The 11,469-nt window shown below is 43.6% G+C and overlaps 1 protein-coding gene across 1 annotated transcript; it reads right to left on the bottom strand.

Annotated features, from left to right (window-relative positions):
* Window positions 1-532: 532 nt before the first annotated feature.
* On the bottom strand, window positions 533-10,780 carry igfbp5a (insulin-like growth factor binding protein 5a). Its single transcript, XM_044345226.1, has 4 exons — window positions 10,304-10,780; window positions 3,575-3,783; window positions 2,999-3,118; window positions 533-2,869 (listed from the first exon to the last, which is right to left on the bottom strand). Exons 1-4 carry the CDS (start codon window positions 10,635-10,637, stop codon window positions 2,732-2,734), a joined length of 801 nt encoding a protein of 266 aa, XP_044201161.1. The 5' UTR covers window positions 10,638-10,780; the 3' UTR covers window positions 533-2,731.
* Window positions 10,781-11,469: the final 689 nt, after the last annotated feature.

The raw sequence follows: 11,469 nt of genomic DNA, 5'->3' as shown, positions 1-11,469 counted from the left end.
TCAAATCCTGGGAAAAATGCTTTTCACCACTTTACAACATCACGAGTAAAAAAAAACTCTCTGTGATTTGCTCAACTCTATGTTTGACCCAGTTGTGACTCCTTGAATTTAGCCCCAAATATCGTAAGACTGCTGTAATCAATATTTTTATTGTAATGATTGGTGAAATGACTAAGTGTAATGTGGCTTGTAGTGATGAATCCACAGTTTCCACTGCCCCCATGTGGCAAAAAGTTAGTAAAAGAATAATAAAAAGTATTTAAATTTCATGTTTGCAAGGCCCTCTATGAACTCCATAGCCACACTTTTGGCCACACCCCAATCAGTGATGTCACAGCAGGAGTTTTGCCATCGACAGCAGATGGAAACAACCTGCATGGAAGTTAGACAAAAGTGCACATACGCATTTTTGTGAGTACAGGAACTTTATTTAAATAGTGATTCGTCATTACAAAAAAAAAAAAAAAAAAAAAGAGTACATCAATTACACGCCTGATAAATATTTCACTATAATGTTCACATTATACAACACAAATGAGATTCTGAAATGTTCAAAGTGTCACCGTGTTGTGTTTACATGTGTGCTAGAATCAACAGCATGAGAGAGGTGTTTTATTGGGAAGAATAGGCTGACGAGCCCCTGTCATTGCTCTCCTATATATCGCTATAAAGTGAGCATGTTACGTGCAGGCATTAGGAATGTCTGAGTCATTAATTGAACATTTAGATTATAACAACAAAATGATATAAGCGACAGAACAAAAGTCTTTTGTCCTCCGTCAACGACATCCACACCGAAAACTGTTTTCCTCTTTTGTGTTGGACCATCCCTCATTCAACAACACAATGCAAATCAGAATTCAAAGTGGCGTGGGGCAGAAGGCACTTGAATTTACATACAAACTCAGCGACCTTGCTCTTTGCAGGATAAAGAACCCCACAAACCCTGAGAGCAAGTCACCATCGGACCTACGGATTTGCCTGTGTGGTGGCGGTAAAGACCCTGCACGTGCAGACATAAACAATGCGTGGCCTTTGCATACGATTTGTGTGTGAGCTATGAAGGGAGGTGCACGGCACCGTGATTGCCGGACAGTAGCTGGGGTAGGCTGGGCTCATGAGAACTTTTTGAAGGGCATGGCACATACAGTACACACACACACGCGCGCACATACACACACACACACACACACACACTGTACATACATTTACAAACAGTGGAGCAACATGGAAGCAGTTTTAAAGAAGGCCTTTCAACAATATCTAACATTTTACAGTACAATAAGACATGTTTGTTTGTGAGTATTTTTTAGGATTATCATTTTGTCCTAATTGCTGGTTCATGAACGCACCATGGGTCTGTCTGAGCTTTGATCAAACAATGAGCACCACTGTTGGAAACGGAAAAATTAAAAAATATATCTGCCATCAATGTCTGCTCATTGGGCACAACCGACCATAAGACTACACACAGGAAGTCTGAATATCACTATATGAGCATCACTTCATCTTTGGAGGAAGGTTAGAGCATAATTGCCTCAAACACAACCAGTTTTACCACTGAATATCAGGTCTGACAAGAAAAAAAAAAAGCATCCAAGGTTTATCTGATAGCAGCAGAATAGTCAGCGAAAGTGAAGTGCACTGCAAGGAGGAAGATTTAGACAAGAGCTGATCAATGTCAACATCATCACATTGCGATTTTAATCGATTATTAGCCCTAAATAAATTCAAACCTGGCAGTTTTGAGAATTACTCAACAGTTAATATTACAATTACAAGAACCCCAAGCAAACTGGTGTTGATCTCTCATTGATTTTCTGTAATTTGATGTTTAATTCCTATATTTTATAGGTAGTTTTACGAGTAGCTATTGACACAAACCACGTGCAAACTGCTGCTTAGAAGGTGGGAAAAAGGTGATTCTTTTCCAACTCAAGTAATTATTTCTAGTCCAGTTTCTACCTAAAGACCCTGCAGAGGTCTAAAAGAATTGGCAACACTTAAAAATGTTTAAGCGATAAATTGTAGGCCTCTATTAGCTGTAGGTCTACTGATTTGACTGCATGGCGTATGATTGGTTGTCTCACAGGAGTCTTGCAGAACCGACCCCCCCTTCCTTGTCCCCCTAGCCTACAAGTGTGATAGTGTTCAGGGACAGTAGGTTGAGGGCAAAAATCAATGGCAGCAGTCATTATTCGGACACCGCTAAGGCCTGATTTAAACGACGATAACTGACTCACTATTGGATAATGTCTCCAAACTTGTTTGCTTGATCATCACCTTGAGAAAAACAAGTATAAAGGATTGATTTTTAGCCACATTTCATATATGTCTTGTCTCATACTTTCGTGGAGTAAATTTAGCAATATATATAACTTGCCACTCAGACTCAGTACATGACATGTTTTCAATATCATACAAATATATATAATTTTCTATTATCTATGGATATAAAGAGATGAGGTTAACCTCAAACATAGTACACAGTCAGTGGGGAGCCAGAGTTAAGACCTACATGTGCAGATTTTCACCTAAGCAAGCTTTCAGGTTGGCTTCCCTTAAAAAAACAAAACAAAACAAAACAAAAAAAAAACAACGCAGTCCATCACACCTGACCATATATATAAGCATTTGTGCCATATTTTCCTGATTAGCAGTCATTAAGTGTGCTAGCTTGATTGGCAGGTTTTAAAAAGGACAGGGCTCAACGAGTACGGCTGGTTCACTCTCATTCGTTGCTGTTGCTGTTGCTGTCGAGATCTTTGCACTGCAGGTCTCCTCCGGCGTAGTTGGTGCCGGGGATTTTCACGCCAAACCGGTCCACACACCAGCAGATCCCCCTCCGACGACCACGAGACGGCTTACACTGCAAAAGAAGAGCGGTATAAATGCTTTATTGGATAGTTAAAATACTTCATTTTGGTCTCAGAACCAAATTTGTTTAATTTGTTTGTTGATTGAATGAATGACATGATATAAGAGGATGTATTCATACTTGTTTGCGCTTGAAGAAACCCTTCTTGTCACAGTTAGGGATGTACAAAGAGAGAGCCAAGACCCGAGAGGTGTCCTTCATGCTCTGAATGAGATTATCCAGTCTTCTTCTGCAGGGGCCCTACATAAACAAACACAGGTATACATGATCACAAGTGTGAAATGAAATGTTAACTTGCACCAGAGTTAGAAATTAACAGCTTAAGGCTCTGGTCCAACATGCCCTTGAAAGTTTGTAAAATGCCCCCAGGGAAAAGAAAAAAAATGGAGGCAGACCTATAATGAGGACTTAAGTATTTCACTATGTTCACACCATGTTGTCACGTGTGAAAGTGGCCCCGTGGGGCATCTTGGCTTATTTGTCAGAACTGGTTTCTTTCCACTGTGCAAGAAGCCTGAAGCAGTAAGATGCAGTATCTGAGATTTGTATGTTTAAAGTGAAGCAAATGTCTGTTCAATTGCCAATATCCAAATCGAATAATCTACTGCTGATTCAGAAAATTGCCCAAAAACTTCTCTCTAAGTTGAGTCAATTTTCCAACCTGGCATGCATTTTAGTAATCTCTTCCTCACTTACAAACTCAGGCTCCAGTTTATCCAAGCTGTGAGGAGGGAAATCCAGGTTGCTGGCAGGTCCCAGCCTGGCCAGCTGCTTGATGCGGTCCTTGGCCTGTTTCATTGCCTGGACCTTTAGACTGCTGATGCGGTCTCCATGTATGGGCACCTTAGTTTGAGGCAGCATCGACTCTGGGATGGGTAGCAGGGCGCCATCATGAGATTCTCCGCCTGATAGAGAGGCAAAGACAAAGAGGGACGGGGGGGGGGGGGGTTGGAGTCACTCATTAGAGTTTTCTTGTAAACAAAGGTGTGTGTATACTTGAGGCCTAATAAAAGTGCTAAATGCTTTTCCTTCCTCATAAAACATCTGCGAAGCTATTCTTTGAATATTTTAAAGTGTTCTTCCACATCTTTTGTTGGTGCATTGCTTCGTTTTTTTGGCACTTTACCGCTAACGAGTACAGCAGCGCTTTCTGACCCAAACAGCTGATCTGCGGCGTAATGCAGTGCACAGCATGTGTAGGAATATGAAAGCTGTACCGTTGAGAACATGTAGTGCCAAAAGAAAAGGGCTGTATGACAGCAAGGTAAAGCGGTGAAAATATTCTAAATATAGCATACACTTAAACTGATATTGATTTTTATAGGTGTGCCTTTTTTAGGTGGATAAAATACGTTTTGCTGGCCCCATTCACCTCAGTACATGGCTTAGTTTCCGTGCCAGTACTCTTGTCTGCCTCTCACTGGGAGCGTGCTGACCCAAATCTACTGCAGGTAATACACTGACTATGGATAACTACCTCATACAAGCCCACTTCAAAAAATATGAACTATCCCTTTAAGCCTCACTTGCAGAGCACTCGTATTATTAGCAGGCCTCATTTAATGAATTACGTATCTCCCAAAAATCAGTTCCACTATTGCTCAAACTAAAATTTTAAATAAAGTTAAGACAAATTCAACAAAACTTCACTTTCTGAAGAAGTAAGTCAGAACTTTCTGAGTCCATTCATCAAAACAGAAATCAGTTGCACTACTGCTTGAATGTTTATCTGCATGATGACAGAATACAAATAAAAGAAAGAAGAAAGAAAAAAAAAAGCATACCAAAAAAAAAAAGTGCAGCTGCAGTTCGCTGGAAGTTGATTCACGCAGGATTACTGTTATCAGAGGAGCTCTGTCTTCACCAAAGTACACTCGGCAATTTACACCGGAACTTTGCAAATTACAGACGTAGCAGGATTAAAATAACCAGTGATACCAATTATTACAAACAACTTAATGTCCACAGGTGTAATATTAGTCCTGTGCGAACAGGGCTTCAAAGCATTTTTCTGCTGCTTTCAAGAGACTGTTTGAAGAAGGGTCAGAATCAAGAGCACTATGATGGCTCCCACCTGGAACTGTATCTATTTGAGTGGCTAAAATTAAAAAGTAAAGCTAAACTCAGGAGGGACAGTGGACACAGTACAAGAGTGTTGAATTTGGAAACGTCACAACACGACGTGATGATTTCACTGCGCTGCTAAATGCTTATTTAGCACAGTTAGTGGCTACTGGCCAGGTTCAGATTGGATGTGTTGACATACGGGACAACATAGCCTACATTTATGGCAAGTTAGGTTGCCAGTTTGGGGTATATGTAGACCAGGGGTTTTAAAACTTTTATAGCCAGTGACCTAAATGAGATATTTAGTCTCACCCTGGCACCCAGACCCATGAAAACATGCTATTACACTTGTCATGTGGCAAGCCACCAGAAACAGCCACAGCCCATTTTGGGACCCAACCCCCACAGAAACCCTCATGTACATGCATCTTTCATCTGTGCAAAAATACAGCTCTCTGCTAAATTTTGAGGAGTCGCACAAACCTCAGCACTCGCCCCTGTCCCTCGTCCCACCCTCTATTCATACGACCACAACGACTGTGTCGAGGCCAGAGCCAGTGGCTGTGGCTTTCTTTCCCAAAAGCACTTTAAACTGATATTTCACTTCATTTATAGCTTTAGACATGCATTAGTCTTGTATGTGTCCTAAGCCACGATTGGCCCATTTCCACTGCTGTGTCACGCACTTGTTTCCGTTTCATTTTGGCAGATTGCAAATTCTGCATATAAACCCCTCCGTTTCTGCACAGACGTGATCGCTAAGCTACTAAGTTAACTGGGCGGTGAGACAAGGTCACTGCCTCGTTGCAAATGATGCTTAAAACCTCCCAAGCCCCTTCTCCCTCCCCCACTCACCCCCCCCCACACAATGATCACGATGATAAAGATCACGATGATGTCATCCATCCCCATAATGACAGGTTCTTGGAAACAGCAAGAGAGATTTCCTCCAGAGAAAGCTGAGGCAGATCAGCAGCCAGCGTAAGTCCAATCAAGTCTTCACTCACTAATCCTTGCGCTCGTCTAATCTGACCTGTGCTGACTGATCTTTCATTTTTTTCCCCCTTCTTCCTCTCCCTTTTCCTCATGTTTGATTTGTGAGAAACTGTGATCCTGGAGAGCAGGATCCCTACAGCATATATTGTTAGAAAACTCATCCTCCCTCCTTCTTTTCCTCCTTAACAAGACGTTTTCTTTGCTTTATCTGGAAAATCTGAAGATTTACAACTTGAGTTTCACATTACTACATGCACTTGCAAACATAACAAAAAGGCAACTAAATACTCCTATTTATACTTATATCAGTTAATGACTGCTTGTTTCATTGTTATCTGATCTTTGACACATGCACTAATGCACAAAAATGCATACATGCATAGTGGTGTATTTATGTAGCAGTACAAAATCATACTTCAGGAATATTTAGGGATCTGTCAAAAGTACATATTGAATCTCTTGGCAATTCCTTAATGTATAGTATGCATGCATGCACCTTCTTTGCTCATTTTGTGTGTCTATAAAATGTAATTTTAGTGTGTATTTATCTGTGTGCATATGGGTTTTGTTTAATTTATGTGTTGAGAGAGCGCCCAGCAGGAGATGTGGAGTTAATGGAGAAGCTGGCTGACGGGCAGACAGATGGGGGATCAGTACTGTAACCCACGCTCAGCCTGCATTCTGCTGAATCACTGCACAGCCTGGGCCTGCCTGCAGCGCCGAGAGGGGGTGGGGGGGGTGGGAGGGGGTGGGGGGAGGTGAAGAGACCAGGGTGGGACCAACAAAGAGCGGTGGGAGGGAGCAGAGGATAGTGTGGGAAAGGGAGGAAAAGGCAAGGGGAGATGAATAGCTGATTGGAGTTTTTTTGGTTATACAACCTTTTCTCAGATGCTCTGAAGGCTGAAATGATCTTACCCTGGCTGACAGAGTGCAGCCAAAAAAAGTGCACATTGGCTGGAATTTTAAATAATCACAAAATATTCTAAAAGAAGAAATTCTTCCTGGCGAACAAGCTTATTTTGGGTGACTTTGAATGTGACACTGATAAGCTTTTTCTAAGGGAGACTTCAGAATATTAGTGTCTTTCTTTCTTATCTTCTGCCTTTTGTTTCTGGGCTTCAGGCTAATGTTACTTAGCCAGAAAAACTGTGGTTCTTTGGCTCAGCCCACTGAGGTTTAACACAGCCAGTGAGATTATTTATGTTTCCAGACTAGCTTTGCTCTACACTAAAACTCCATTCTGCAGGAAAATAAAGCAAAAGACAGAATGGAAAGGGTGGAAGGGGAGGTGTAGAGGGGGGGTGGTAGGGTGGAAAAGATGAAGAGGGACAGTGGCCAGGCAGGGAAAGAGGAGAAGAGGCAGTGTGGTGGGAGAGAATAGAGAAAAAGGAGACAAAAAAGGTGGGTTAGGTGTGGGAAAAGGCACAGGTGGTGGACGAAGAAAAGTAGAGGTGTGCGGGGCATTTGACAAAAGAAAGACAGAGAAAGGCTGAAGGACAAAAGTGAAAAAGAAACTGTAGAGGAAGGGAACAGACTAAAATATGATTTCACACCTTAAAGTGAGTGCAAGGGCCACAAGCCAACATTTCCCACAAAGCTCTCCGCAACGCTCCCCAGCAGACACAGTGACTGTCCCTGAACTGCCATTCAAAGGAGCCAACAAGGAGCCTCACAGAGCACCACCTGTAATCTTCTCCCTTGTTTTATGTTGGCTTGGGGGCCCCGAGGCGATGGGCCACTCACACGAAACCTACTGATTTACAGCTCGCGGCCCCACAAGGGCCTTTCAAACCGAGATGACAGGTTGATCGGCACTCGGCACCAATTGTTGACAGAGTTCACGGGGTCAGGGCGCAGGGGGGGCTTTTGAGTCGTGTGCCTCAGTAATGACAGGTGTCAGCCATGCGTGTAGATTTGGGTATGGACGGTAGGGATATGTCCCTACCAATATCAAGGTGTTGCTGGATTGTCCCTGCTAATATTTTTACGGACTTTCTAGTCTAGTCTGTCTAGTCTGCAGAGTTGCCAGGTTTGTGTGTTTTCTGCAAAAAAGTGCACTGTTATGATAAAGAGTGAAAGAGCAGGATATGGGGGATACTGGGGGGCATATTGACAGCAGCCTGGCAGACACAGCAATATTGGAGTCGCTGAGGTGGAGAATCTGAAGCGGTTAGTATTTATAGTTTAACCGTTCCAAACATCACAGAATAGAAAACGACTTCACTGGACAAAACTAAGATCATTTGATATTATATTAATTTCAGGCTTCAGGTGTTGTTAGCTACTGTGTGATCGTAAGCAAATTAAGACATCTGACCTTTTTAAAGAAGAATCAAAGTGTTAGTAATAGTTGAGCTTAGTTAATAAGAATGTTCTGTAATCAATCCAAACATTAATCTTTGAAATTAGTGGGAGAAATATTTACTATTTACTGCCATCTCTCCTCTTCTCTATGAGTGGATCAAGAGAAGAGTTATTATTGCATATGTGTCATCAAGACATGAACATTATTTATGAGCTAAATTAGCCATAGCTTCAACTGATTTGTTTGTGACTGTCATCATTTAATTATGAAAATCCTGTGAGCTGCAGCCTCTCAGGTGAGCTCTGATGTCACATACATACACACAGACAGGTGAGCTGCAGCCTCTCAGGTGACCTCTGATGTCACATACACACACACACAGGTGAGCTGCAGCCTCTCAGGTGACCTCTGATGTCACATACACACACACACAGGTGAGCTGCAGCCTCTCAGGTGAGCTCTGATGTCACTTACACACAGACAGGTGAGCTGCAGCCTCTCAGGTGAGCTCTGATGTCACAGAGACACATACAGGTGAGCTGCAGCCTATCAGGTGGGCTCTGATGTCACATACATACACAGAAACAGGTGAGCTGCGGCCTCTCAGGTGAGCTCTGATGTCACATACACACAGACAGATGAGCTGCGGCCTCTCAGGTGAGCTCTGATGTCACAGAGACACATACAGGTGAGCTGCAGCCTATCAGGTGGGCTCTGATGTCACAGAGACACACAGAGATGAGCTGCGGCCTCTCAGGTGAGTTCTGATGTCACAGAGACATAGACAGGTGAGCTCTGATGTTACAGACAGGTGAGCTGCAGTCTCTCAGGTGAGCTCTGATATCACATACACACAGACAGATAAGCTGCAGTATCTCAGGTGAGCTCTGATGTCATGGAGACACAGACAGGTGAGCTGCAGCCTCTCAGGTGAGCTCTGATGTCACAGAGACATACAGGTGAGCTGCAGCCTCTCAGGTGAGCTCTGATGTCACAGAGACACACAGACAGGTGAGCTGCGGCCTCTCAGGTGAGCTCTTATGTCACTTACACACAGACTGGTGAGCTGCGGCCTCTCAGGTGAGCTCTGATGTCACTTATACACAGACAGGTGAGCTGCAGCCTCTCAGGTGAGCTCTGATGTCACAGAGACAAACAAGCAGGTGAGCCGCAGCCTCTCAGCCAAGTCAGCAAATGCGTATTGAGTAAAGTAAACATTTTGCAGAGTCAGGCTCTTTGTGTGTGTATGTGTGTGAGGACGTGGGCCGATGAAAGATAAAGAGTGATAGAAAGCAAGTACACATACACAATTATTTTGGCCGTTTGACAAAAAATGTTAAAACCCTTGGTGTCAGCCCATCTTAAAGAGGGCTGTGACTTGACATCAGCACACATCAGCCTCACTGGCCTCTGAAGAGAGGTGGGAGGGAAGTCATACTCATTTCACCCTTTTGTGCATCATCTCCCTCAAAGAGTAAATTCATGGCAGAAGTTATTGGAGTTCAGTTTTATGACAGGGTGTGAATTAGTGTAATTGATTTCTGGACTGGTGATTACAGTCTGGAGGTCTTTCTTCTTCTTTTTTTTCCATTTACCACTGCATCACTGGCTGACTCTCTCTCTTTCTCTCTTTCTCTCTCTCTGTGTGTGTGAGTGTGTGTGAGACTTGTGGGCTTCATTAAAATTCCTGCATTGACAAGGGAGGAGTAACATCTCTATCCAGCTGTTTTTTCCGGGTGATTTCTTTGCATCAAAACCTTTTAGATCTGTGGTTCAATCGTGATTTCTGCTGTGCAAATACCACCAGAGCTGACAGAAATATCATAGAAGTACTGAGATGATTGCTTAACAAAGGAGACCACTGCACATTTAGTACTGTAATTTGACTTTAAACTCCTACAGTGGGATACAATTGGTAAAAGGAAGTTAATACTAACACTAAAAATAATTCAATCAATCAATTAAGGGCTCATTCAGTTAATTAATATTCCAATTAAAGGCCAAATTACAGCACTTGTGATCAGAATCAGTCATATCCAGTCTCTCCACAGGCTTACCTTTTGACGGATGCATCAGTTTATACAACTTCTCGTTCCTGCACACCCCACGGCCGTGCAGGAGCGCGTGCAGCGGCTTCTCCTCGCCGTTCTTGGGCAGGCAGCGGAGCCCGCGCGTGCACGGCCCGGTGTACACGCCGCACGGCTGACCCTCTTCGAGCGCGCACGTCAGACAGCAGCCGCAGCCGGGCTCCTTCACCAATTGACATCCCACCGGCACCGGCGGACACATGGACAGGGCCTTCTGATCGCACGGCTCGCACGGCACGTACGACGAGCCGCAGCCGGTAATACTCAGCAGGGGAACCACCAGGAAGGAAACACTCAGCAGCATGGTGTGTCTCTCTCGTCTAATCTGAAGTGTGTTTGAGCGAAACCGCAACGATTATCAACTAAATCTTGTGGTGAATCTTTTCTTTGCAGAAGGTTTGAGTCTAAACATCAGGGGGGGTTGTCTATTGCATCCACAGGTGTCTTGCGCGCTAAAGTCCACAGTGTCACCGCATCCGATGCTCGCAATCCACAGCAAAGACAGTCAAGCTGCTCCCCTCCGCTGTCCTTCAACCTTGCAGAGTCACCAATAAATTAAAGAAGAAAATAAAATATCCAGACACCACGTATCTCTTCCTCCAGTGATGCCCGGTGCCGTTTTACGCGCAAGCTGTCGTCTCCAAATGAGAAAGAACGAGCCTGATCCCCCCTGTCGCTCTCTCTGTAGGGTATTTTACCCGCACGGTTTGTGAGCAGAATGTATAATCTGTGGCTTTGAGCTTGCCTTTTAAAAAAGAAACTGCCAGAGGCGAAGCCTATAACGATGGGTATGTCAAACAACGTTTGGAGTGGGAGGCGCACTTGTCAACTCTGTGCGCTGCGATGCTGATTTCACAGGGCGGGTGCTGGCATGCCTCCAGATCTGCCAGATACGAGACGATGCTCCTGAAGGCGATTGAATAAAACCTCTCTCTCTTGCTGCAAAGTGGCCACTATTCACAGGTTTATGAATATATTATTTATCCTAGAACAAGAATGCTTGTGTTTAACAAGTACAGATAACTCCATACAGGTTCACACTTTAGCCAAAAAGGTTGGGGACACTTTATTTAAATGACTGAAGAGGTTATTTGAATGGAAAGCCATTAAACCTCCAAGCTTTCAAAGAAAAATGC

This window comes from Thunnus albacares, chromosome 24 (assembly GCF_914725855.1).
Source record: "Thunnus albacares chromosome 24, fThuAlb1.1, whole genome shotgun sequence".
Lineage (NCBI taxonomy): Eukaryota > Metazoa > Chordata > Actinopteri > Scombriformes > Scombridae > Thunnus > Thunnus albacares.
Note: the sequence above shows the minus strand (reverse complement) of the source record. Positions and strands in the feature narration are given on the sequence as shown.